This window comes from Bombus terrestris, chromosome 18, assembly GCF_910591885.1.
Source record: "Bombus terrestris chromosome 18, iyBomTerr1.2, whole genome shotgun sequence".
NCBI classification, from domain to species: Eukaryota; Metazoa; Arthropoda; class Insecta; order Hymenoptera; family Apidae; genus Bombus; species Bombus terrestris.
Window position 1 is genome coordinate 4,208,409 of NC_063286.1, and position 26,704 is coordinate 4,235,112.

Below are 26,704 nucleotides of genomic sequence, written 5' to 3' on the forward strand. Positions count from 1 at the left end.
TAGGATATCGCCGAGGATAAATTTCACACTTGTGTACCACTGTTGTGCGTCTAAAAGTAATTTCTTTCCGACGTTTCGCCAGCTTTGTAGTTAGAATTTAAAAACGCAGTGAATCGATACCTCGGACAATATGGCGTACAACAGCGTTAAGCGTGAAAATTCGAGCCGGCAAACCTTCGAGTCTTATACTCGAAGATAAATTTGTTATTAGAATGATTTATTACTTGAATTTGTTATTACAGTGATTTAACGATTATATGGTTATTAAGTCATCATGCAACGTTTATATGCAAATTTCACCACCAGCGATGCAAATATGATTGTAATTTGACAAATAACACTTACAAGGCCGCATATAAACGAGCAATGCAACGTGGCTTTCAATTTGGCAAGTATATATTTTTAAGGCTCGTTAAAGGCGAGCAACGCGAAATCGTTGGAATTTCGTAATTGTAACGCTACGCAATTTCGTAGCTTTATATTTTTAATAGCAGGATTACAAGCTTGTGTGCGTTGAACCATTATGCCCGATACAGACCACGTGTTGTGTCGTGATTTCGCGTGTTATAGCGATATCGCGTGCACTTTGACGAACTAATATCTTTAACAATAACGTTAGTATTTTGAATACAATTTTAATAATAATATCAACGCGTTAAATGCCGTGCTGTTTTATCGCCATTATTAACTCATTATCACTCATTTACACCGATATTCAATTCTACATGTTATAGGAAATTATTAAAATTATTGTTCTGGCAATGCTCATTCCACTGCAAATCGGAATATTTCTGACGTTGAGAAGCGAAAATGAGATTTATAAGGAAAAAACGTTTAGAATTATAGGAATCGGTCGCCTGATTTACACGGCTAATTAAACGACGTTGTCGCGATTAATAAACCGAAGGAAATTAAATCGGTTTCCTGGCACTCGCGATACACGCGTTTGGCTTTTCCCGAACGTTTGAGATAAGCGATTATCATGGCTCGCTATCGTGTTTGGTGCCAAATCGATACTGTAAGATCTGATAAATCTTAAACGTTTAATTGTATTGTCGATACGCCTAATTTCCGAAAAACTGCTTTCTTACAGTTACGACATTTATCTTGCGTAAACTCAAATAAAATCGAAAGTAATTTTTCACATTGAAACTGAATATCTTCATTTCTAATTCGATGAACAAATTCTCTTAAAATTAATTATTCGGAATTCGAACATTAGCAATATATTTAATAATTATGAATTTACTATTCTTAAAAATAAAAAATGTTGAAATTAAACTCTTTGAAATTTATCTTGTTGTCAATACAATATCGAATTTATTATCTGGTAAAAAGAATAATTAATCTTGAAATAAACACCACAGAATTGTAAAATTAGCAATATCATTTATAATGATATTTACGGTTTAGAGTCTTAAAATTAAGCTCGTCTATGTATTAGGTTGTCCGAAAAGTTTCTTTCGTTTCATAAAGTGACAATAGATAAACAACAATTTCTGTTTTATATTATTTTATTGAATTAGGCATAATTCATTTCGTTCTATTTCTATTATTATGTTCGTGCATAATTCAATAAACTAATATGAAACAAAGAACATTGTGCGTTTATTATTTCCTTATAAAACTAAAGAAACTGTTCGGATAACCTAACATAAAGTACGAAGGTTGGACAAAATAATTTAGACAGCTCGTATGTGTCACATATGTATATATACATGTATATACATACATTTTGTCCAATCACTGTTTCCCTCTTTATTGCTAAAATTTTTAACCTTTCAATGTAGAAGATACTTTCTGAATTTATAAAGAAACATGGCACTAAGAAATTGTTTAAATATAATATTAGAATACAGTAGAGATACGTAGGATGAAATACGATTATATTAAATATAATTAAAACGTACCAGAATTGGCGTGGCCGTGTCCAGCGCTGGTGCTATTCGTCGCCGAGTGAACAGCGTTGGTCGCCGCGTTCGCGACATGCTTCAACGCGCTTATCACCATCATATCTTTTATCACACTCGAATCTCCGGCTATCCCATGCAGGATATCCAGGAACACGATATCCAAACAACAATCCTCGACCAACGTAAAACCAACCGAATTACCTTGAAACTTCCAACAATCGGAAAATCAACATCCTCGCCATATTAAAATTTCTCCATTGCGATTTGCACAGACGTGTAATGTTTGAAATATCGTTCGAAAAATCGGTTTTAACGAGACTTTACAAACATCTATATTAAATTATAACTTTACTACTATTATCAAATGTCCTAGTGCTTATAGCATTTACTAGAATATTAAGTACTTTCCTGTGAATATATTTATGCGTTAAATTAACCTTTAGACCTAAGAACGGATTACAGTCACGAATTCGTTGAACTTCGTACTTAAAATCTCGTCGTTGGATCGTTCTCAAGTTTTATGCAACCGATCTGCACAGAAAGGTAGAAGAACGCATGAAAGACGTGGGCCAAGTATAACGTAAAACGAAACAGCTGATCGTCACTGTCGTCTAGGCTCGACTAAATCGTTCCAGCACGTAGAGAACGCGAAAGCCAGCGCTGCCATCACGCATATACACACACACACACACACACACGGGAGCAAAGTGCCGCCCCTCTTCTTCTTTCGGCCTTCTTCACCGCAGTTTCACCTTCACGGAAGTCTTGCAAACCAGGCTGACGCGTGTAGGTGTTGGACAACACCGGTGGATCCACTCTATTTCGCCAGCTGGAGGCGGATGACCTGCGAACGTTACACGCCGCGGGCTTCGCGATAATCGAATTGTTAGGCTCGACGATTCTGCGTTTTCGACCTAGTTCATCTGACCTAGTCCAGACATCCCTGTGATATCCATCCTCTTCCTGGACCAACGAGCGTATACACTTTCAGAGAGATATATAATGAGGTTATAAAGAGATTATAAAGCATTGTGTACTATAAGACAGCAATATGGTAGAATAAAACGTTGGATGTCACGGTTATACAGTGGCTACAAGAAGTATTATTTTGCAACGAACCGTCTTTTTATTTGCTTCTACGTTTAATTTTCATAATATCAAAGCTTTGTTGCATGAAAGCACTGTCGGATGGTACGACATATACTTTAATTAATTAATTTAATTAATTAGCATGAACGCCACGATAAGTAGAATGACGTGCACATTTTTACATCTTCATGCTTCTTTAATTTCGATAGAGATGCATCGTGCTGTCTCATGCACACGTTTAGAGATTTATTTCTGCATTGATATATACTTCCGATAAATCGTTGTGAAATTTGCATATAAACGTTGGATGATGGTTTCACTCGTAACTGGTAAAGTGGGACCTATCAGACTTCAGTCATTCTTATTTTTATATGTGGAAAAAATGTGAAATTTCTGTATGACGAAAACTTCCACCATTTAAATTTCAATAATTTAAATTTCTATATAAAGAATAGCAAATGATCACGTATTTTTAGAGCGTAGGAAATTTTGTTAAATATATTACGAACAAAAGAACAGTCCTTGGATGGGTACAGATGCTTATTAACTTTAACATCTGAACAATTTTCTAACCTTATTTTATTTCCTCCACTGACTATACATCGAGCCTTAAGTCGATAAATGGCGGACAATATCGAGGCTGACAGACTTGTTTGAGGAGTTCTCGTGAGAATGATTCATCTTTTTTATGGTTTCTGTGCTAGCGTGTGGTAGCGTTTTTTAAAGATAACAAGGAGTTTATCGTCTGCCAGATATCGAATTACGCTGTGCCAGGTTTTACAAGAAATACGAGTAGCGCTGAATTTGTAAATCCTACGGTTTTGGGCTTATTTCTTATTTATTAATAGATCTAAATTATTGCTGCTGGTTCTACGTTCCTGTTTTTATTTGAAAATTATTTTCTACCACGAATCCGATCGTTTCCGAGTTTCATCAAACGTCAGGCTCAGACTCGTTGACGCAAGCGATCCGCTAAGACCGAGGTTAATAAAATTGCATTTGCGTGGATAAGTATCGGCCGCGTGAATTCTTCGACGCGAGAACCTTAACGGGGTTAATTGGTTTCCACGCGATTACACGAGCGAAGCGTCTGGGAAAAAGATACTCACGAAAACGATATTTCCTTTTTCGAGTGTCTGGAAGCCAGACGAAAATCGTGGTTCACGGGGGAATTTTGCGTTAATTAGCCGTTGCGATACGTATAAGGCAAGCAACCGCGATTCGGTTGATTTTCGTAATCGGCATGGGTCACCGGTTTCGATTTGTGGAACACCAGTCCTTTTTCTCGATCGAACCGTTTGACACTGATTTGTTCAGAGATATTTTTCGCAGCTTGACATACTATTTAATTTTATCTGATTTTCGTTAATAACTTTGCTGTATTAACGCGTGTACTTGTCATGTAAAATATAAAGTTACCATTTACTATAAAATCTCAAAATTTTAGTAAAAAGTAATATGAATGATATTTAGTGGTACATTTTTTGTATACTTTCAGTAAAATTGTGTATTTTATAAAAAAGAAAGTTTAGAAAGAAAAAGTTTCATTACTGTTTTTTTATAAATTGAGTATAAATAAAATATTATTTTCCCCAATGCATAATTCCCCAAATTATTTTGTGTACTTTACTTTATTATTTTTTGGCAATTTTTGAGCTTTTAATAACAATACCTTTCTTTCGTTGTATCGTTAATTTTTTATCGAATAAAAATGTAATCTTTCCTCGTTCCGTTTCACTTTTATCGTAAAATTTATAATAAGAGCATTTACGCTGTAGTCGACGTGTATATTCGTCATTGCTTGATTTATGTATTTATGTTAACTAGACATTTATGTTATCATGGATTTCTTCTTTATCGAATTATCTGATTTTATAAAAAGTAATATAATTTCACAATCTTAGGAAAAGTCATGAAAAAGATGAATCGTCGGATAGACAGTATATCCTTTATCCTGCATCTCCTATTTTCCAATTTTCTCCATTTTCTTCTCAAACTTCATTTCCAGTAAAATCTGTCTGTTCTCTACCTAACCCTGCGATCTAAACAAATACTCTTACGTATACACAAATATAACCAGTGAATAAAGCACTAATAAAAAGCTGAATATATCACTCGATAACACGCTAATAACTAAAACTACCTTTACCTTTCAGTAAATTCAGTAAAAAGAAGAGAAAATAGAGTGCGTCGTCTTATCGATCGGATTTTGAAAACTAAACGAAAAAGTTTGACACAAGAGCCATCAACCATCGTTGCAGCGGAGAGTGTGTCGTCCCCTGGAGATACGCGATAATCCGTCGAGCGATCGGTGGTCTGTTTACTTCGGTAACGTTACTCGATACTCTGGTGGTAACCCAAGAGCAAACCGAGTGGCGACGGGCTGCGTGCCCGCACGATCTTTCATTCGAATTAATACGGCACCAGACGCTGGGCATCGTGCGCGGTTGGTAAACGGAGGCAAGAGTCGGGTTTCATTTGCACAGGTAAAGCTCCCGTGAGCCAGGCAGGTGAACAAATCGAGGAACAAGAAAAATATTACGCGATCATCTACCTTACCGCTTGTTGCACTGCCATATCTTTCTTTCTCGCTACGCCGCTGACATGATTTTACTTTTCAACGTTACACCGCGCTACGGAGCGGTACAAAAGTAGTGCGCGATCCAACGTTTCCATATATCTTCTATATTTGAAGAGAAAAATTGTCGGGAAAAAATTCCGCAAGCATTCCATGGTAATGGCAGTGTGGGAACCAAGTGTCGGATTTAATTGTTTATCAAGGAACAGTCCTGTTTCGTAATCGCTGAAACGCGCTAGTAAACGGAAAATGCACAACGCTTAATGTTACGTCGTACATTGTACAAGGCTTGAAATTAAAGTGACATTTATGCGGAAGTGATGTAATATATGTAATATAGCAAAAAATGTAATAAATGGATAGACATAATACGTATTAGCACGCAGTGATTGATTTTGATGATAGTGATCGACTATGCTGTTCCAGAGTCAAGATTAGTTACGATGAGATCGCACATCAGAGAATTTGCATTTCAAATTCCTTTTTATCGTCTTGTAGATAATTAGAAAATAAAATATTAAATAGTACGAGCGAAATACAAACGTCCATATGAAAAACCAATTTACTGTCGTTCAAAATTCAGATCATATTTTACGTTAATTTCCAACTGCCACAACTCATAATTTCTCCAATTATTTATCTTCGGTTACATCGAGCCTCGCAATTGAAATTATAATTATAACTCGTAAAGCGGTCCGTAATTAATATTCAGACTGAAATTTTTCATTGAAGTATCTCAATTACGAAGAATTCAATATATTTCTATTTCGCTATTCGAGAATCATTCCTCTATTGTAGCGGCACTCAACAAAACTTTCCAAAAGTTTCGTCGGTACAAAGCATATCACCGAAGCGTAAATGCTGACAGGCCTAATGAGTCATCGATATCCCTACGGTCCTTCCGTCGAATATTTGGGAGAAAGCGTACATAGCAACGGTCGCGAACGCCTAAAAAACGCGTGCGTAGTGGGGATGTTGAGGGGCGACAAAAAGAAACGAATCGGATCAAGAAAACAGTTGGGTTGTAACAGAGAAGTGAGAATAGTCAGTTGGAATTGAGAGTTGTACATATAAAGAGTGGAAAGCGAGAATTGTTAATAAATATACTGTTAAACATCGCCGAGTATTTCTTTGGCACCCTACACGTCCTACACCAAAATCACCTCACCATGTTCAGTATTGCATATTATTAATAAAAGTTATATGAAAAGTATATTGAACGTTGTTCTCCCACGCGAGCTTTCAATTTTTCATCGCGTCACTTTTTCATTCACCTATCGAACTCAGGCTACGTGCGAAATAAATAATATGCAACTGGAATCCTGTTCCAATGTATCTCCCCATGCATATTCTAATACTTCCAGTTACAGACAGATGCGGAAGATTCCCGGTGTTTTCTCACGGGGCACCGTAAATTTTTACGATTACATTCTATTCCAGGCATGCTTCACGCCCAGCGATAACAATATAGAGGTACGTGAGTCAACGGAAGATGCGAATCGGTAGAGACTCGTATTGCTGTGCCTTGCAGTGTCAACGTTGTTTTGGTTTGCTAAGTCTAAAGGTAAACAAACTCCGGACAAAACATTATCGCTGTTATTTCTAATCGTGAACTAGAGTTACATGGAGTTACAGAACTTTTTGTAATACCACCGGTCGATACAAATACACGATCGTGCTCTCTAGTACAGTCATTATAGCGAGACACACAGTCGAATAGCGAGCGTAGAGTTGAACAGTAGCATTGAGCGAGCGACGATTACGACCGGCAGACACTATCCCTGTACTTGTATTTAAAGTGATTTTAATATACACTAACTATTATAATTTTATCACTCGTCTGTTTAATAAACCAACACGTATTATTGAGATATGTGTAATTTTGTGTGCTACACGATATTAACCGCGTAGTAGTGACACACATATATGAGTATGAGTGTGTGTAGGGGTACGTGCGCGAGCATGCAACTGTTGCGTACGTATGGCGATGAAAAAGATGGCGAGAGAAAAAGAGTGCTGAGACGCGTGCAATGTGTATCTACGAACATCTTGTAAATCACATATTAAATAAATCTGAAACTATCTTAATATCATTTCTACATGTAATGTAAATGTTCCTATACATTTATTTCGGCAACTAAGATCCACAGTTCTCAACACGTATAACAATTCACCTCAACAATAATGTTCTCTTCTTTATCGTTTCTCTTCGCTTATCGCGAATTTCTCGTGGATTGGCCGGCTTTTGTCAAACCGCGACGCAAGATTTGCGGTTATAGTAATAAACGGGCCGTATTTAATGAAACTGAGAAGATCGGAGGACGAAGAGTATATTGGAACAGTAGCAAAGCACTATCCTCCTCTTTCCTCGGTTCTCCTTCCTCTCGAAATCGAATCCCATCAGCGTCACCGTGCAAGTGGCTTCACTTCAAAATTCAATGATCTTCTCGAGCTTTCCGAGCACGACCCACCGCGGACAGAATCACCGTCCAGATATATCAACCCCGGGTCGCTCCTTTCTCCGTTCCTCCATTCTATTATCGGTAGAGAATGTGCGCGTTGTTCGAGAGGAATGATAACTCGCGCCGGAACAACCGACGAGAATTCTTTCTCAAGAGTCCTTGCTCTTCTCCGGCAGTTTGATTTCGAAATTAGAATTTTTTCCATCTTCTTCGGGATTATATTTGAAATTTATAAATTTGAATTTTAAAATAGAATTTGCTCGATTGTATCTTTCGCTTTTAATCGATTCTTCAAGTACCAGCAGTATTTTTATAAATACCTTCCAAACGGAAGAAAATAGCAAAATTAAATACGAGAGCGTTAGTAGTAGAATAATAAAATATATATCGGTTGAGTAAAAATAGTTAATGAATAAAAATATCAGACAAATGGATATTATAATTTTCGAATGAAATTTGATGAGCGATTTCCCTGTCTCGAACTTGGTTCAAATCTGGTTAATCTCTTCGATTGAATATTCATAACAAAATTGATGAATATTAATCGATGTGATGAAATATAGGAACAGTAATATTTCCGGAAGCGTGTAAATTGGTATAAAACTAAGGTAGCAAAGAAGTATACAAAATTATCAAAAAGATGCAAAGCTACGTTTCATAGAAAAATGTATGGGGAAACTACGTTCCATAGGACAAATGCATTAAACTACATGTTAGTCGCAGAAATAGCAGAAAAGATATTATTAAAAAATATTAATAATTATTGTTGCATATTATGTTCTTTAACTCATGATTATTGTAAAATATGTAATATACATTAGAATATTTTTCTACTGTATAAAGCACATGTTATACATTTTTAATTATTAAAAAATTACTAATTACTCGATGGTATTTTCAATGAAACCTATAGTGAGTCTACGAATCACGTTTCTAACCTAATTCCTACAGACATACTAACACGTATTACATTGTCATTATTACTATATAACTATAAAATGTCTCATTGTAAGATGCCCTGTGTCTTTGTCTCTCACAACGTCACCATGGTTAAATACGTGCAGCAATATCATCAATCAGTGTCACAAAATACGTACTGGTACGTGCCCTCGTATTTCGTTTCTTTCCTACAAATCATATCACATGCTGGTTTCTTCGCCTGTTCTTTTCTCGGCATCTTTAAAATTCCACAATTCCAAGAAACATATTACTACAAAAAAAACGCTACAATATTATTTATATATTTACAATATCAATATATTACAATAGTATATATATATTTCTATCAAACTACAGGAACCATTATACATTTCATAACTATAAAACCACTCAGTAGCATTCAATTTTAGTATTTTGTATTGCACATCTTTGTACGTTAAACAATTTGTTCTTTCTTCTTTCCCAAAAGGAACAGATTGTATTGCTTCGAAAAAAGAAAAAGAATGAAAATTTATTTCATTCTTCCTTCACAACTATATTTAGTTGGCAACTAAGTAACCTAACCCCAACCTAACTCTGACTAACTTAGTTGCCAACCTAATACAGCATAACAGAATATTTTATTACACAAAAACGAAAAATGCAATTGGATGTAATCAGATTTTGTTGCATAGTATCTCGTACTTAAGAACTAGTTTTAGTATAATTTTATAGTTACGCGCAGATTTTGATACATTTACAGGAAATCTGAAAGTGGAAAATTGCACAGGATGCACGGGATATGAGACAATATATCAAATATTCAAAGTATAGTGCCTTCTATAATACTCGACAGCTAAAACAATTTTTCTACCGAGATTCTATTTTTCTAATTATAGTCACAATAAATATGAATATGCATAAAAATTCGTATCATCCGTATCGTCTTAATGACTATCGTGTGAGAAAATAACTTGTAATAAAAATCGTGGACGTTTTATCAATCGTGTATCTGCACTATATTTCATTATCCCTATTCTTCTCGAACCGTGACAGTCTATTACGTTTCATTACTCGTGGTGGAATCGAGGCGATTCGTTACGGCAGAGGCGACATCTCGATTCTCGACTGCGATCGGCCATGAAAAATTAGCAACCGGACAGTAGGAGCGTAATTTTCCGGCCGTCTGATTTTCCAAGCCGAGAATTCACCGGTAGCGTAATGCGATACGAAGTTGAGGCGTTGCAGGCGCAAATGAAATTACGAGTTGCCGGCCCCCAGGTATCGAACTTCCGGCTGTAAAGGGGCCGAGAAAACTTACCCCGGCCGATTAGTTCGGCGAAGTTAGCTCGTTGCATATTATGTGTGATAAAAACTTGCTTTAACGAACTTCGAATATACGACGCTCGGTTATTACGTATTTCTGGCTGTTTTGATGATAGCTGCAAACTGGTCGAATATAATTCCTTTGTTCCTTCGTGATTAGTTTATGAAACTATTAATTTAATACTCAGCTGGTACATTGATGAATTCCTTTTAGTAGTTTGCGTTTTGTTTCGAAGTTAAAAAACGTGGAAAGTTAAAATTGTATACGAAGAAAATATGAAAAAATTTGGATTTCAATTTCATTCGGATTCGAATTTGTTACGAAGATTCATATTTAAATTCAGAAGATCTGAATTTGCAAGTGAAAACTGGAATTTGTATCTAAAAATGACAAATCTCAATTTCGAGACTTGGGTTTGTAGATCAATTTATTATATGAATTTACATTTAAATTTGAGAACTCGAACTTGAGTCTGAACATTTGAATTTGTATTTAGAAATTTAAACTTATATTTGGAAACATGAATTTCAGCCAGAATTTGAATTTAGTGTCTGATAACCTCGTGTTCATCAAGCATTCTGCCATATGTGTACATTTTGCAGGACTTGATTAATCCGGCAGTGTGTTACAGAAGTCTCGTGTAATTCTCGTCACAAATTCCTCCAGACGATTTGGCCTTTCAACTTGCCCCTAACAAGAAGCCAAACGATATTTTATGACCAGACACTTTTCCTCTATCTTCATATTTACCTATAAAATATGATTTTAAACTTCTTCCTACGTTTATCCACTTACCTATCCTATCTATCTTTCTCACCTAACCTCATTAACCTATTTTTTAAACAAACTTCTCTTCCTCTTCAAATCAAACATCAACATCAACAGTATACCATCCCATTTGAAAAATTAGAATACGAAAACAAATTTCATGCGAGAACTAGTAACGCGTCGTGCATCCGGCAGCTCAAGTTTCCCATTTCCAAGAGAAACATTCGAAAAATGTATCGATAAGCAGAAAACAAAGGATAAGAGGTTCAGTGAAAAGAAAGCAAAAGGAGCAACGGCTGGCGTTTTTGAGGAACCTACTTTTCCCGTGCCAAGACAAAGATTCACGGCTGTAGTGGGAGAAGAGGAGAGGCAATTTCTTCTAAAAGGCTGTTATCCGGCGGCTTCGATTCCTTTCGAGGCTAGACACGGCCCGGATACAAGTTTCAACGGCGCAAAATGGCTGGCGACGGTCTCGCGAGCAGAACACGGGTCTTAGCTCGCGAACTCAGCACTTTGCCACAAGAACCTATCTCCACCAACCGCTCTCACCAACGTCCAATTAAATGTACGAAGATTACCGCAGCCGCTAACTTTGAGTGCTCCACGAATCGTTTCTTTTCCTTTTGATCCAGAGTTCGGTTCTGCTTTCAGCGAACAAATATATTGGGTTGTCAATTAAGTGATTGCGGGTTTTGTCATTACCACCTAATGACAAAATGCGCAATCACTTAGTTGCCCAATAGAATTTTTTATGGAAGACAGATCTTTGCGTTTTAGGTTATGTGATAACAAAGAGTTTTCATTGGAGTCAAATTTTGTTAAACTTCGAAAGAGATACGTCGCACTTCTTCAAAGTTTTCGTTGACTTGTGTATAGCTATGTACTTAATAATATATATATTGTATATTAAAAGTATCGTGGGAGTAAAAGTATTAACACACTGTTGTATTTATTATAGCATTTACATACTAATTGATTAGATCATAAGAGATTGTATTTACCTTGAGGTTTGCTATTATTTATGTCACCTTCTTGCGACAAATGAGAATTGGTCGTTTGTCCTTTTCTTTCCTTCTTCTTTTTTTCTTTTGGGGAGGGAGGGGGGGGGCGAATGTTAATGATATAACCAGTCAATGAAAACCAATTTTCATTTGTCGCAAGAAAGTGGCATAAATAATAGCAAACCTCGAGGTAAATTCAATCTCTTACGATCTAATCAATTAGTATGCAAAATGCTACAATAAATATATGACAGCACTCGGCAACAATGTATATCGCCGAAGCAAAGTGCCTAATGAGCCATCAATATCCCAATGGTCCTACCGCCGAATATTCGAGAAGAAGGTGTGCATGGCAACGGTGGCGGACGCCTAACAAACGCGTGGATAGTGGGGATGGATATTGAGGGACGACAAAAAGAAAAGAATTGAATCCGATTGACAGTTTTAGTTCGAACGGGGAAGCAATAAGGTCGAAGTGTAACCGCGCAGTGAGATTGACTAGTGAAACCGACAGCGATACACGAAGATCAAAAGAAGCGATCAAAGATCAAAAGAAGCGATCAAAGATCAAAAGACAGCGATACACGAAGATCAGACAGCGATCAAAAGAAGACATTTGTTAATAAATATATTGTTGGCCTAAATACTGAGTAATTATTTAATCCACTACACCCAATATCACCTCAAATACAACAGTGTGTTAATACTTTTGCTGTCATTATAAGAAACGGAAAAGTTGAAAAAAGTAAAGCTAGCCAATTCGTTTCAGAGAATCTGTTTGCATTCATTTCAACTAATGAACCACTATGTTTTCGTCTATTTCAGCAAAACTAGAGGAGAAAAAACGAGTTGTGGAAATAGGTACAGGTGAAACAATCAATTCGTCGCTAGAGTAATCAACGAATGACCAGCGGGTTGGCATTCAATTTAATTGAAACTAGAAGTTAGGGGAGCAAAAATTTCTATGCTACGACCACGGAATAATACATCGTCAACGTTCAATTAAATTCGCTGGCTGTTTCTTCACAATTCGTGGCTCGCCTTTATAATTCACTTGGCAAATTCTCCATGCCGTGGGATATGAATCGCAGCAAATAGTTCGTACAATTTTCGGTGCATAGTTCCCTGGAGGCGATGAGTAAATTTCCCCGCGTTCCCAAACGTTTCACGTTTCGTGTATCGTATATATATCCTTCCGTTGCGTGATGTACATATCGCGAATATTTGCTCCAAACGTCGTAGAAATTGACGCATGTCGAACAGTTCGACGTTGCCGTGAAGGAAAGGTAGGCAACTGTAAGAAGGTACAAATTTTATTTCTTATCTATCTCTCATACGATGGAAAGCTACATTCTGCAAAAAGGTTCGTAAATGAATAAAAATATGCGTGAATATGTCGAAAAGTAGATAATAAATATATATAACTGGATATTACGAGAAACTTATTTTTACTTTTAATTTAAATCGTCATCTTCTAGAATTTTATTTATTGCAATGAAATTTGAATTAGTGCTCGATTAAGTGAACTCAAGGAAATCTCTTGAACGATGGAATGCAATGAAACGAAATCTTGAATTATTATTAGCATAATTTCTATTATATTGGCTTGGTAACTAAGTGATCGCAGATTTTGTCATTAGGTGGTAATAGCAAAATCTGCAATCATTTAGTTGCCAACACAGTAGCTTGTTGAAAAATTATCAAATTCTAAGAGAGGTCTATGACTCGTAACTTATTTTAATCCGTCATGATGGTTGTTGCGTGAATACCTCACCGTAGTTTATCAAACACCGGCTTACGAAGCAATATATAACATGATTGATAACTCGAAGGTCAACTACGATGAACTTGTAACTTGTGAATTTATTAATTTTAATTAATTTTATTATGAATTATTATTTTATTATGAATTTATTAATTTTATTAATTGACTAAACACACGATGAAAAAATTCCTGACGAATCTATTCATCTGAACGTAAATTCCTACTGCACGAGTGAAAAATCATACCTAACTATTAGCTTGTCACAAAAATCTCTTTCGTTATCCGTGCGCAGGTGCTTTATCTGGCTATGTTGATACAAACATGAAACCTAATCTATCAAATGTTGTGGTCTTTATCTTCGATCGTCCTCTAGCTGCCGTAGGACACGTTTCGTTTGCATCAAAACAAAAAATGTTGTGCATCTATTATTTTTTTCTAAAACGGAAGAGAAACTTTCAGGACAACCTAATAGAAAGAATCAGCGAACAATTGTTACGTGAACTGTTCGTTCCGCGAGAAGTTGAGATTACGTAAAGGTATGAGGATGTGTGATGAAAGACGAGTGGAGAAAAGAAAGAGTAAAATTTGTTCATTTATGAGGCTTTATTCTGGAGAAAATCGAGGTTGGAAATTTATCGAGTACACGTGCACTGTGCACTCACCTAACTGGTGGCTGAACGTGTTCGTCGAGCTCGTAGATGGAGCGTCAACGACTCCAATTTCAGACATTATTTTAGGAAAAACGAGGCATACGATGAAAAAATATTATTCTACATTTTTTACTTATCTCGCCTTATTACCACAGTATCGGCCTTTATTCGACTATAAGCTAGTCAAGTGCACGTATACTCGACATATTTTTAAACCTAATTCTCTCGAAAAACGAAATTTCAAACGAAAATACCTTAGTTTACATTTTCCACTTATTTTCGTTTCTAAAACAATGTTCTGTTTAACTATCGTCCGTGAGACGACAACCTTTCGTCTGAAATTGTAAACAAAATGTCACCGCCGCGCTCAATGGCTTCTTATTTACGTTCGAGAAATACGTACTGCGTTCATTGTTTGACAAGCTATCGTATTTTACAGGTTATGTGATAATAAAATATAGTAAATGATATGAAAGTAGAGTCAAAGACAAGTAATAAATAAGTATTGGGTTGACAACTAAGTGATTGCGGATTTTATCATTGTCACCTAGTGACAAAATCCGCAATCACTTAGTTGCCAACCCAATAATTTTATATTATGTTTGCTGTTTTCTTTTTGTTACTTATTGTTTTATTATTTATTATCAAATGACTGGCGCATTCATAGCTCGTTTGTGTAACATATTGCAATATGTCAATTTTTACTTTATCCATCAAAACGATGTAAGATGACTAAACACTTCTGAAAATACTGCGATAAAGCTGTTTGTAGCGAGCGACTGTTGCAGTTTGTAGCGACAGAATTGACAGGATGTGAGATCATTTGAATACCTCGAAAATATCTTATAAGGATTTTACACGTACAAAGTTTCGATAAGAAAGATAACAGATAAGCAAAATATATGAAACACGTTAAATTGAATTGTTCTGAAAACAAGGTTATAAAAGAATAACCTTTATTCGACGTTTTACAGTTACATATAAACATAGAGCAACTTTTTCTCTACAAACACCAATTTTTCCACTTGCGTTGTATATTTTTTTATATTACTTTTATTCGAAATTCTTTCCTACAAGTTTCGTAATTTAGTCGTCCCTAGATGCAAAAATTCGTAAAAGGTTCTGATTGTCAGGTGCATATAACAATATGATTTTAAGAGGAAAAAGAAAATTTATAGCGTAGGTTTGCCTGCAATTGGTAAAGTGCTTTACTTGAGATATCTCGAGAGAGAGGATTCCCAGAAATTGGCCGGCTCGACTAAATATTGAAATAGGTTTCGTAAGCGGTTCTCTTCTGTTCGTTTAAAGGAAACGCGGTGTTGCGACACCTACAACTTTCTAGCTGATCCCAGGCGAACTAGTCCTTGCATGTAATACAAATAGTTTACATTGACTGTAAGCGTTACAGTAAATCGATATCAGGATAAGTTTTTCAGACACCTACACACAGGAAAGGGACAAAAGATGAAAATCGATTTTCAACGATAGATTCAGTCTATAAGAACCAACTATCTTTTCAACACAGGATACTATTCTTATATTGTGTTGGCAAATGATTGCAAATTTTGTCATTACCACCTAATGTTACTTAATTGCCAATATAATCGCTGTATCTGTAAAATTTGTGACAAGTGAGCTATTTAAAACTGTTTCTTAACACGATGAAACCCCTATTTTTCCGCCAACTCGATAAATTGTCAGGAATAAAGCTATTGAAATATGTGTAATTTTGTGTGCACTAGATTAGCCGCGTAGTAGTGACATACATATATGAATATGATGAGTGTGTGGAGTATGTGCGTGCGCAGCGCATGGTAAAACAGAAGAATGCAACTGTTGCATACGCAAGGCGATGAAAAAGATGGCGGGACAAAGAGAGTGCTGAGACGCGTGCAATGTGTATTTACGAATATTTTGTAAATAACATATTAAATAAATCTGAAACTATTTTGATATCAATTCTAAGTGTAATGTAAGTGTTGCTATACATTTATTTCGGCGATTAAGATTCACAATTCTCAATAACATCTTCCAATTTTACAGTACAATGAAACCAGTGCGCGCATATTCGGACGATTTGACGTTTCGACGTACTTGATAACAACGTATTACAACAATATATTCAGATACAGTGGCTGCAGAAATTATGGCCGCATAACCTTATTTTATCACGTCCCTTTATCACAAACTCTACATTTCACTTTTATAGTGGCAAATTAGTGCAGTCGTATGAAAGTATTGCACCGAATCGTGCAAGATATATTTCGCTCTAATTAATTAGCATGTAAGTATTATAATAAATGCAGATGGTATATAAATATCTTTTTACTTTGATGGTATTGATTTCTACGAAAGTATAGCACAGACGTTCCAGTTATTACGTAGGAGACATAAGAAATCACGAAATTGACAGATCACCGGTGATCTTTTTGCGTCGCAGTTGCGTTTCACAAATAAGGTAAGGAATTGAACTTTAGATATAATAGTAAAATTCATTGTACGAATCCAATAGAGTGATGGTTCAGAGTGTTAGAACAGAGAATGTCGAGAGCTGATTTTAGGAAGATTTATATACTATGGGTTTGGTTCCCATGGAGGGGGTGTCGCTGAGGCTCAGCTCAGAGATGGCCATGCTGTTACTGTTTTCTCACATTGGAACACTCTCTACGTTGTTGTTTCGATGGATAGATTCGTCGGCGGCATCGATCCGATCGTAACGTGGTTCCAGGATTTTGGAAATGGTCCAAACTTCCGAGTGGAGCCTGTAGAATTTTAATTACGCCGGTGGCCAGGACCAGACAACAAAAGGCAGCCGCGTATTTGGTACACAAGGTTTGCCCTTTTTCTCGCCATTCTACTTGCGTCTCTCCCCCCCTTCAGCTATTCTACTCGGCCGCCAAATAGGTCAGCCTTTTTGCTATTCTGTTTTCTTCCCCATCCACGTTGTCGCGGCTTCGAGAATTAGCCGAATTTCCTATTCGCTCGGACGATTCGTTCGTGAATCAGCTACTTACACGAAAATCTTTCAAACTTTCATTTGCTTCTTGTGTTTGCAAATTTAATCTTATGCCGTTTCTTTCTACGATTACGTCTCGGCGACTAGGACAGATTTTATTCGTGAAACGTTAAATGGAAGAATGAAATATCAAACGAAGGTACTTTACTTGTAAAGTATTGGGTTGACAAATAGGTGATTGTGGATTTTGTCAATATCACCTAATGACAAAATCTGCAATCACTTAGTTGCCAGCCCAATAATAAATGAAATGGTACAAACTATATGTATATTGTATTTTTATCTTTCATTCCAGCAAGCCCGATCAATTTATTCAAACAAGATTTCATTGAAGCTGTAACGTTTCCTAATAGAGTCAAACTTCTGATGGGTGAATCTAATTATCTGAACCTATACTTCTATTATGAATTGTATTATGAATTGTAAGTAGTGGAGAGTAGTATTATGAATTGTAAGTAGTGGAGAAGATAGAGCAGTATTCCTATTGTATCAATTCTAATTACATGAATTCTTTGATAAGTTCGCACACAGTGAGAGCCAACAAGTGAGTATACACCTCACAAACATTTTCATAATACTTATATCTTTTACTATTAATTTATATTCTTACTTTGGGTCTTTTCAATTAATTTATTATTTATGTAGCATATATATGCAGAGTAGAAGCTCCATTATCTGAACGTTCCACTATTTGGACACTTGTCACGTGTAAAGAACTTAATCCTCTGCAAGAATGTTTGTTAACAGTCAACGAAGATAAAGCTTCAGGAACAATTAAGAGGATTAGCTGTTATACTGCTGTTATATGTGTTAAATGTGATACTAGAAAGATTGAGGACACCATTTTTATTATATTACTACAGATTCAGAAGAAACTCCTTTTCCATAGAATACCAGAATCCTATGATCCTGATAACGTCGACGCTATAGAACGCTTTTAATGTGATGAATCTTCTTCAGTGGACGTCTTCTTCAGATGATGTTAATGTTAAGTATGCTTTCAATAATGAATTGAAACGTGAATATAAATAATAGCAATGATGATATGTCTGAGTATTTTAAGGTATTTAATAGCTTAAAAAAAATAAAGATGGTAGGAGGCACAAAAGAAATGTAATTTTATGGGATTAAATCTACTAAAAAGTGATTTAGTGGCTAAGGAAATTCAGAATCCATAAATCAACTCATATTTAATTTCATTATTTGTATTGCTATTATTAATATTTATGTTCCCCTTTGAATTACAAGAAGATGAACACCAGAAAAGTGACTGTTCCATTATCCAAACATTTCCTTTGATTTCATAATTTGTATTGATGTTGTTGTTTTTGTATGCATTCGAGGTGTTGTGTACTCATTTTTTACTCTCACAGTAAATAGAGTTCTACTGTACATATTTTTTCTTTCAAACAAGTTTTCATGCTTCTGTTGTTCTATTTCCAAACATTCTTCATTCGCTCGATAAAATTATTATTCCATTATTCTCATATTCCTTTGTTTTCTTCGCCTGTTTTGTATTTTTATAACATTGCTCGTGCGTTAACAGGTCGTTTGGCGGAAAAACGCGACGAAGGGAATTGGCGTAGCTGCTGATTGCACAGTTTCTCGGTTACATTGGCGTAACCGGTTCTCCACGACTTCTCGTCGAGTGTCTTTGTGTCGTCGAGGAATCCGTGCCGTTCAAGCGATTTTTATTAAACGACGCGGCTCACAGGGTACATTGTTTGTCGCGAGCAACGCCACTTCATCGCCTCTTGTGGGAACAGCCAACCACGAGCCACCGTAGAATCTCGCAATTGCTGACTGGTGAGTTGCTTGCAAGACAAATTTCTCCAGTTTGTGTTGATGTTTAATCGAATGCACATTTTTTAGATCAGTATTTAGCAGTACATATAACAACAGTACTTTGCAAAGAACATTAAAGTGATCCAGGAAATTAGCATTTCTTCTGATAAACTGCACCTCGTTCGATGCATATAAAATGTACTGTACCTATCTGCCAGAAAATAAAACAAGATGCAACAAATTTCTACTGCAAGTAGCTAGAGAATGGATAACTGTGGATTCCAAACAATGCAGCATTGCACCTGGCACTTCTGGAATTTCTAAAACACCTGCTTATTATAATGATGCATCCTTCAGGTTTGACAGACGACTAAGAGACCACATGTTAGAAACAATAGTTACTGGCAGAAAAACAAATCTGACTAGAGCGTGTATAGTATGCTGTTCAAAAGGAAAACTCAGGAAGTAAGTATATTTGCAAAAGTTATTGTGTACCATTACACTATTTATCATAGGAAAAAGAAATATTAAAAGTTGAATAACAAATAGAATTTATTAAAGTTTATTTATATTGTTTTAGTTGCACATCCAATTATGAAATAATATCCAGTGACATGAGATAAATTCTCAGGAAAATTACCGGTCCACAATGTTGCTGTTACAACAACAATGGTGCTTTTTTAATGTTTTTAACTCTGCAGGCATTTTGAATAGATTACACGCGTTTAATGATATCATATAATGTTTCAAAATATTATTATATAACGTGGAAATGGCGATGAAAAGAAATTGCTTGAAGCTGTACAGGTAAATTCTATCGATTGCAAACTAAATTGCAGTCTGATATTATTAATACTGACGATGTATTTATCGATATATAATATATATATATAATATTAATTATATGCAATATCGATGGAATACTTGTGAAAGTTTATTTACGCCATGTCATATTAGGAAGGCAATTTCCAAACGGAATTTATTTCCATATGGTTTATAGGAATTATTATGAAAATTCTTTTTCATATTTCCTGCTTTTTAATTCGCCTTCTATATTTCAATTAATATTGCCTGGATATTGTAAAACATACGTACAAGATGTGCAAATACGAATACGAATTTTGTATTATGTTTGTCTGTGAACTCTTTCCACTCCTTTATATTATAAATTACATGTTATATGTTCTAATCATATGTTGTAGTTTGAACAACGCATATATGTTGAGTGTAACTATATCTATTGATCATGAATATATTCATTCAAATATAAACGCACAAACATTAGAATTCCATAGAAATTGTTGAGTAATTAGAGTAATATATGCATATCCGTAATAACATTTTGCTAAAAGTATTGGGTTGGCAATTAAGTGATTGCGAATTTTGTCAATACCACCTAATGACAAAATCTGCAATCACTTAGTTGCCCAATAATAATCCATATGAATGGAATAAATTCCATTTGAAAATTGCCTTTTTAGTATGAAATAGAGTAAATAAACTTTCACAAGTATTCCATCGATATTACATATAATTAATATTATACATATATTTTATATATCAATAAATACCCAATAATATTCTAAAGTACATTTGGGACGTGAAGGATTAAATGGAGCTTACGCAGCTTGCAAATGACTTTAACAGAAATATCCAAAAGCTTTATTACAACTTCCAAATCAAATACTGGGGAAAAACCCTAACCTCGTTTCATCCTCTTTTAAACGTCAAATTAAACCGAAAACGAGACGTTTTCTTTACCCTGCAATCTGTTTCTCACCATCAAACCTCATAGTTGCCCCTCAAACACATTTTAAAATCGCTCGTTCAGCATCCTTATCTTCCTTCTCAATCTCTTCCTCCTTTTATTTGTCTGCAGGGGGAAAGAAAGAGAGGGAGAGAGAGAGAGAGAGAACGATTGCTTAATTTTACCCAATTTTCTCCAATTTTTCCGAAGGTAACTCTGGAATCAGCCGAAGCAGAAAAGCGTGACGCGCATCAACCCAAGCCAGCTTTTATATTTCCTCGACGTTAGATTGCATTCCTCGACGTACGTATGTAGGTCGTCGCGTTTCTTCCTGGCGTTCCAGTTTCAGAAATTTGCGTTTAAGTCCCGTGGAATCGAATTTCGACAGCCGCTCCCCACCGTGATTCGTCGTTCATTTGTTTATATTTATTCAATCGTTTGCATTTTGCAATGTTGTTGTGTCTGGCAATGATGGAAGGTTTCACGATATTTATTTTGTTCATTGCGTACTGATTCAACTGACTGAATCTTTCTTTTGTTTCCTTTCGATGGTTTAATCTTCCAAACATCACATGATTAGTATAAGCGACGTTGTTTATCTTCTTGACTTCTGTGTAACTTGATCATCTTCGCTATGTTTTGTTATTCCACGAGTTTATCTTTCGATGTTGAACGATGTCGAATAAGCGATGCTGGATTAAACGAAGCTTCTGTTTGGTTTCATTTGATTTTTCCATTATTCTCGATTATTACTATTGTTGATAATTTTCTCACTGGTTTCTTATTCCATGGTTCTATATACTTATAATTTTACAGTTTACGGTATTAAAAATTGGAAACACGCATTGAAGTTTGGGAGGATTTTTATATGTTTAATATAATTCCAATACAATATCAATATAGTAGGTGCATGATATTTATAGCAAAAATAAATCTCGTGATCCTAAATGGTTTTCTAATCAGGTTCAATTGAACTATTGGGTTGGCAACTAAGTGTCACTTATCACGCAATCACTTATTTGCCTAACCTCAACTTAACCTCAGTACGTAGAACGTAGCAGAAAAGAAGAAACTTGTGCATGTTTAAAATCTCTCAATTATATGATATTTGCCACATGACTTCAAACCCTAACTCACTTTCAAATTTCATTACCAGCTAGTGACAATCTCCGCAATCACATAGTTGCCAACCTAATATTTTTATGTACTTCTGCTTTTAGTAAACTAATATAAGAATAAAACTCTTTTTCACTAAAAAATACACCAATCATTCAATGCAACTGAACCTGCATACTGAATCGATCATTTATGGCAATCCGCAAAATTCTCAAGTAATTCTATAAATTTTGTCCATCTGGTATCGTCGTTAAAAGCAAACGATACCAAATTTCTGATTGCTATCTGATGAAGGAAAGCCGTGCGCTTGAAGTCACTTCGATGTTAGGGAAATATCAGATGAAAGAGGCGCGAACCGTAATATGGTGAAAGTTGGCATAACTGATGGAAGGAAGCGGACGAGAGCGGAAGTTAGTGGAAAAATCAATGAATGGAAGGATTTAATCGCGCGATCTAGTTTCGTAGGCGAAGTGAAGTTGTTCGTGTTTTGATGTCAGGTACAGCTGACGCTGACAATTTATCGAGTCGGTAAACTTTCCAGCTTCGTTCGCGCGAAATACGATGAAAAAGTTGATCCCTGTGAAGGAACCGCTTGGAACATCGCGATTTCAATAGCTTTCCTACAACTTTCCACGCAAATGTACATTCTCTACTTATTTCTTCTTGCAGGTAGCACCGATTCGAATACGCTCTCAGGTTAGTTCGCCTGCAAGTGTAATAAAAATGGAGAAAGAAGAAGGAAGCGAAGAGACGCGACAGAGATCTACCGATACTGATTCCTCTCCGTTCAGTCGTATTTCTTCTCCGTTTTCGACTTGCTGCTCACTTTAACGCGCTGTCTCCGCGCGTCAATTGCCAACACCTTTCTGCAGACTGCGCTCCAGTTTCTTTCGTTTGCAAGTCTAATAAAAAACGAGAAAGAAGGAGAAGAAAAAGGAGTAGAAGAAGAAGAAGAAAAGATAGGGAGAGAAAGAAAGGACGACAAGGAGAGACTTACGGTCCTCGTGGAATACAGAGGAAACGTGGCGCGTAAATAGAGCGAATAAAAGAGGTCGAGTTGAAATGGGGCTGAAAATTTGTAAAGATGAGGAAAAGGGTTTTTTTCGAGTTAATGAAGGTAAGCTTGGGCAAAGAGCTTGAAAGTTAATTAAGAAAAGCCCGAAAGAAGCGATTTTTTCTCTCTTTTTCTTTTTTTTTTTTCAACGTGAGCTTCACGACCGTGCTTCGCTTTATGCACCAAAGTTTCTTACATTTTGCTACGCTTTTTTTCGTTACTTGTTCCTCTTTTCCACTCTGGACAGAACATATGTACGCCATTGAAACGTACGGATGTTTCTGTCTCGCTGTTTATTATAGAAACATTTATTCTCCTCAGTTGAATTTGTCTGAATTCGTTTTTTAACAAATACCTGTTTTTTGCTACTTGTTTCCCTTTTCTACTACGGACAGAACATATGTACGCCATTGAAACGTAAGGATGTTTTTGTGTCGTTGTTTATTATATTAGGTTAGCAACTAAGTGATTGCGGATTTTACCGTTAGATGGTAATGACAATGGTAATCACTTAGTAGCCTATCCAATAGAAACATTTATTCTTCTCAGTTGAATTCGTCTGAATTCGTTTTTTTAACAAATATGTTTTAAAAACAACTCTACAGGAATTCTACAGTGGAATTCATGTCATTTCAACGAACGACCAATTTCAAGAGGATTCGATTATTTCTTCGTTAGCCATTAAACTATACATTGTGCTTATTTTCACCAACCAGCTGCTTCTTACTCCATTGCACCGATAAAATAGCAATTTTCTATCGGACAAAAGGTAACAGTAATATTAACAATGGTGTTCAACAATAACCGCTACTTGCCGTATTTCCTTCGTTGTCTTGTTTTTAACGTACATACGATTCACATCAAACGTTCTCTTAATCGCTTGTTTTCTATTCACTTGCACGAGTATACACGTCCCTCACGTTAATTACGGGGTTGACAACTAAGTGATTGCGGACTTTATCATTAGGTGGTAATGACAAAGCCCGCAATCACTTAGTTGTCAACCCAATACATGAGTACTGTAATTTGTCACTGTTTCAGGAAATGTTTCGCGTGGTTTCCAACAACGTTTCAGAGTTCAGGTTATCGGTAATCGTCTGGTAAATAAAAAATCGTTGATTCATGCCATCTCGTGATAGAATCCCTTGGCTTTTGGAGGATATCGCGTGAGAGGACAATTTTGCAATCGCAGGAATATTATTTGGCGAGCCCGTGCTATCATTAGCGAGCAATTCATCGTGTCGTGACGGGAAAATTGACCGTCCAAACACGAAGAATCGATATTCCATTACGGAGGATCGGTGGTTGGCCAGAGAGTCTGCGATAAGAGTTCAACTATGGTGAGCGGACAACGCTTTGAAAATAGAAGATGATAAAAATGTCTGGAAAATGTATCTATCTTGATGTTCTATGGGCTAATTCTGTTCTTTCTGTTTTAGTATATCTTCTTGCAGTTACATTTGAACTTTTTGTAATACACCGGTCCACACAAAACAGACGAACTCCAGAACAGTCAGACATATAGTGGAATTGTTAGTCGAATAGCGAACAGTTAGAGAGTCGAATAGTAACATTGAGCGAGCCACGATTACGACATGCACTATCTCTGTACTTGTACTTAACAAAACTCTGCCTGTAATCAATGAGGAAAGCGGATTTTCCTGGTCGCCTGACGTACTTATTTCTCGTGTTTTCGTCAACTTTTCCTACGCTCATGTGGCGCTACAAATTTATTCAAATTTTGATACTATTTTAGTCTTCAAAGGTAAATGTATCTCTTGTTGGTATGGTTAAATTCCTTAAAAATAAAATGAATAATCGGTGAGTGTAATTGATACCATTTCGATATTTTCATTTATTGTTATTCAATTGCAGGAAATTAATTGCATTGTTTAACATATAGAAATTAAATTGTTAGATTATTTGATTAACTTACTAAAATATATGCAGCCAATATAGCTGAGCTCGCATATATCTTCACTTGATTCTCAGACACATTTACATTTGATCTTCCAAAATGAACAGCATCATTTGACATACGCAACATATCTTGATAAATTGTTAACTCAGTAAGTATAAACTATACGTAGAAGATCTCACGTATACTTTTACTTTATTCTTAGATCTATTCACTTGTTAGTTCACTTTCCAAAATCACTTATACTTCTTCGCAAGCTTATTAACTGTTTGAAGTACAGAAACTAAGTAACATATATGTAGCATCGTGGACAAATGGCCTAAGAAATATTTGGCGAATCATAGACAGTATTGCGAGAATCCCCAAGTATCGTTAGGCCAGAAAGGGCCTGGCAGTTTTACCGGGGAGTCGAGTAGAAAAGTCGTGAATTGAGAGTTGAGGTGTGAGTTGACAGTCTAGTGGAATAGTCGTTAGTGGAGAGTCGAGTGGAGTAGTCGTGAATTGAGAGTCGAGTGGAGTAGCCAAGTTTTGAGTTGACAGTCGAGTGGAGGGGAGTCGAGTTGCGAGGAGTTGAGAGCTGAATTGCCGAGTTGTTATGAGTAGTAAACTATTACAATAGTTGTGAGTTGTGAATTAATTATTTAGTTGTCTTAGTTATAGCACATTACTGTATTTAGTTCACGTTAAATAACCACCGTTTTCTGTTTAATCCATTGTAAATAGATCTATGGATCAATAAACTTATTATATAGGATAAATAAAAAATTCCTATATATACCTCGTGTTCAGTCTTTACTTCCATTGTTGCATTTATTTTAATATATTTTGCCTCAAACAAAGTTCTACTTTATTATTAGATTTCTTTTTCCTAGCTTTACATATCTAGAAAGGAATTTTTCAAATTATCGTAGCATGTTCTGCCGGTAAGAGAGAGCGTTTGAGATCGCATTACTATGGTTAGATGACCGCTGGATATCGGTTTTCCGAACATACATAGAGTTGCAGCACAAAGGGAATGTTACTGGTGATACCAGATGAATAATAAGCGGGATTCGATTTAGCGATAACATTGCCTAGCACCAAAGCTGCTCGCCTCTAAACATTTTTGAAACATTAGACGTTTTTCCTCCTCTTTTTTCGCCTCTTTTCTATACCATGTTAATAAGTAAACGTATGAATAATAAAAACAGAACTACCATCTCTTAAATATAAAGCAAAAATAAATGGAGAATTCAGAATCTATCGCACTATAGTATCCCAGAATTCGTAGCAATGATTTACAACATTTCAAACAATTTCTACCATTATTTAATAATTGTTTACACGCAAACGTGCAGTTAGTTACTTGTATCTTAATTATACTACTTATAACTGCATTACTTATAACTTCTACCATTAAAATATCCCAACAGACAGAAAGGAAATACACCTGTAAATCATCAACAGTATGCAATCTAGTAATCCAATTACAAATTTCAAGCGATTACTTATCAATTACCGATTGTTAATAAAAAGGCTAATTTCCAGGAAGCTGGTTCCATCATTGCCCGCGCAGCTTTTTTAACTTCGTTTTCGAGTCAGCTTTTATCGCGTTTCA

The 26,704-nt window shown here is 35.9% G+C and overlaps 1 protein-coding gene and 1 long non-coding RNA gene across 40 annotated transcripts in view; one reads left to right on the forward strand and one right to left on the reverse strand.

The window, feature by feature from the left end:
- LOC100647243 (tyrosine-protein kinase Btk29A) overlaps positions 1-26,704 on the reverse strand; it is a 328,457-nt gene that overhangs the window by 102,493 nt on the left and 199,260 nt on the right. The window contains exon 1 of one of the 11 annotated variants that reach the window (XM_048414088.1): positions 1,911-2,522. The exons of the other annotated variants lie outside the window; for them this stretch is intronic. Coding sequence (XP_048270045.1) covers positions 1,911-2,013 — 103 coding nt within the window. The 5' untranslated portion in view covers positions 2,014-2,522. Of the gene's footprint in view, positions 1-1,910; positions 2,523-26,704 lie in introns of those variants that run through there. 11 annotated transcript variants of the gene reach the window in all.
- LOC100647826 lies at positions 16,219-25,900 on the forward strand. 29 transcript variants are annotated; one of them, XR_007227380.1, is made up of 15 exons: positions 16,220-16,443; positions 16,515-16,755; positions 16,827-16,929; positions 17,033-17,303; positions 17,783-17,909; positions 18,008-18,031; positions 18,448-18,474; positions 19,034-19,293; positions 19,360-19,737; positions 19,853-22,632; positions 22,805-23,252; positions 23,795-23,958; positions 24,231-24,529; positions 24,629-24,954; positions 25,065-25,900. It is a non-coding gene; the product is annotated as an uncharacterized LOC100647826 (long non-coding RNA). The 29 variants fall into 29 exon arrangements; XR_007227371.1 differs by having other exon boundaries at positions 16,235-16,443; positions 18,133-18,474; XR_007227363.1 differs by adding an exon at positions 17,575-17,626 and having other exon boundaries at positions 17,783-18,474.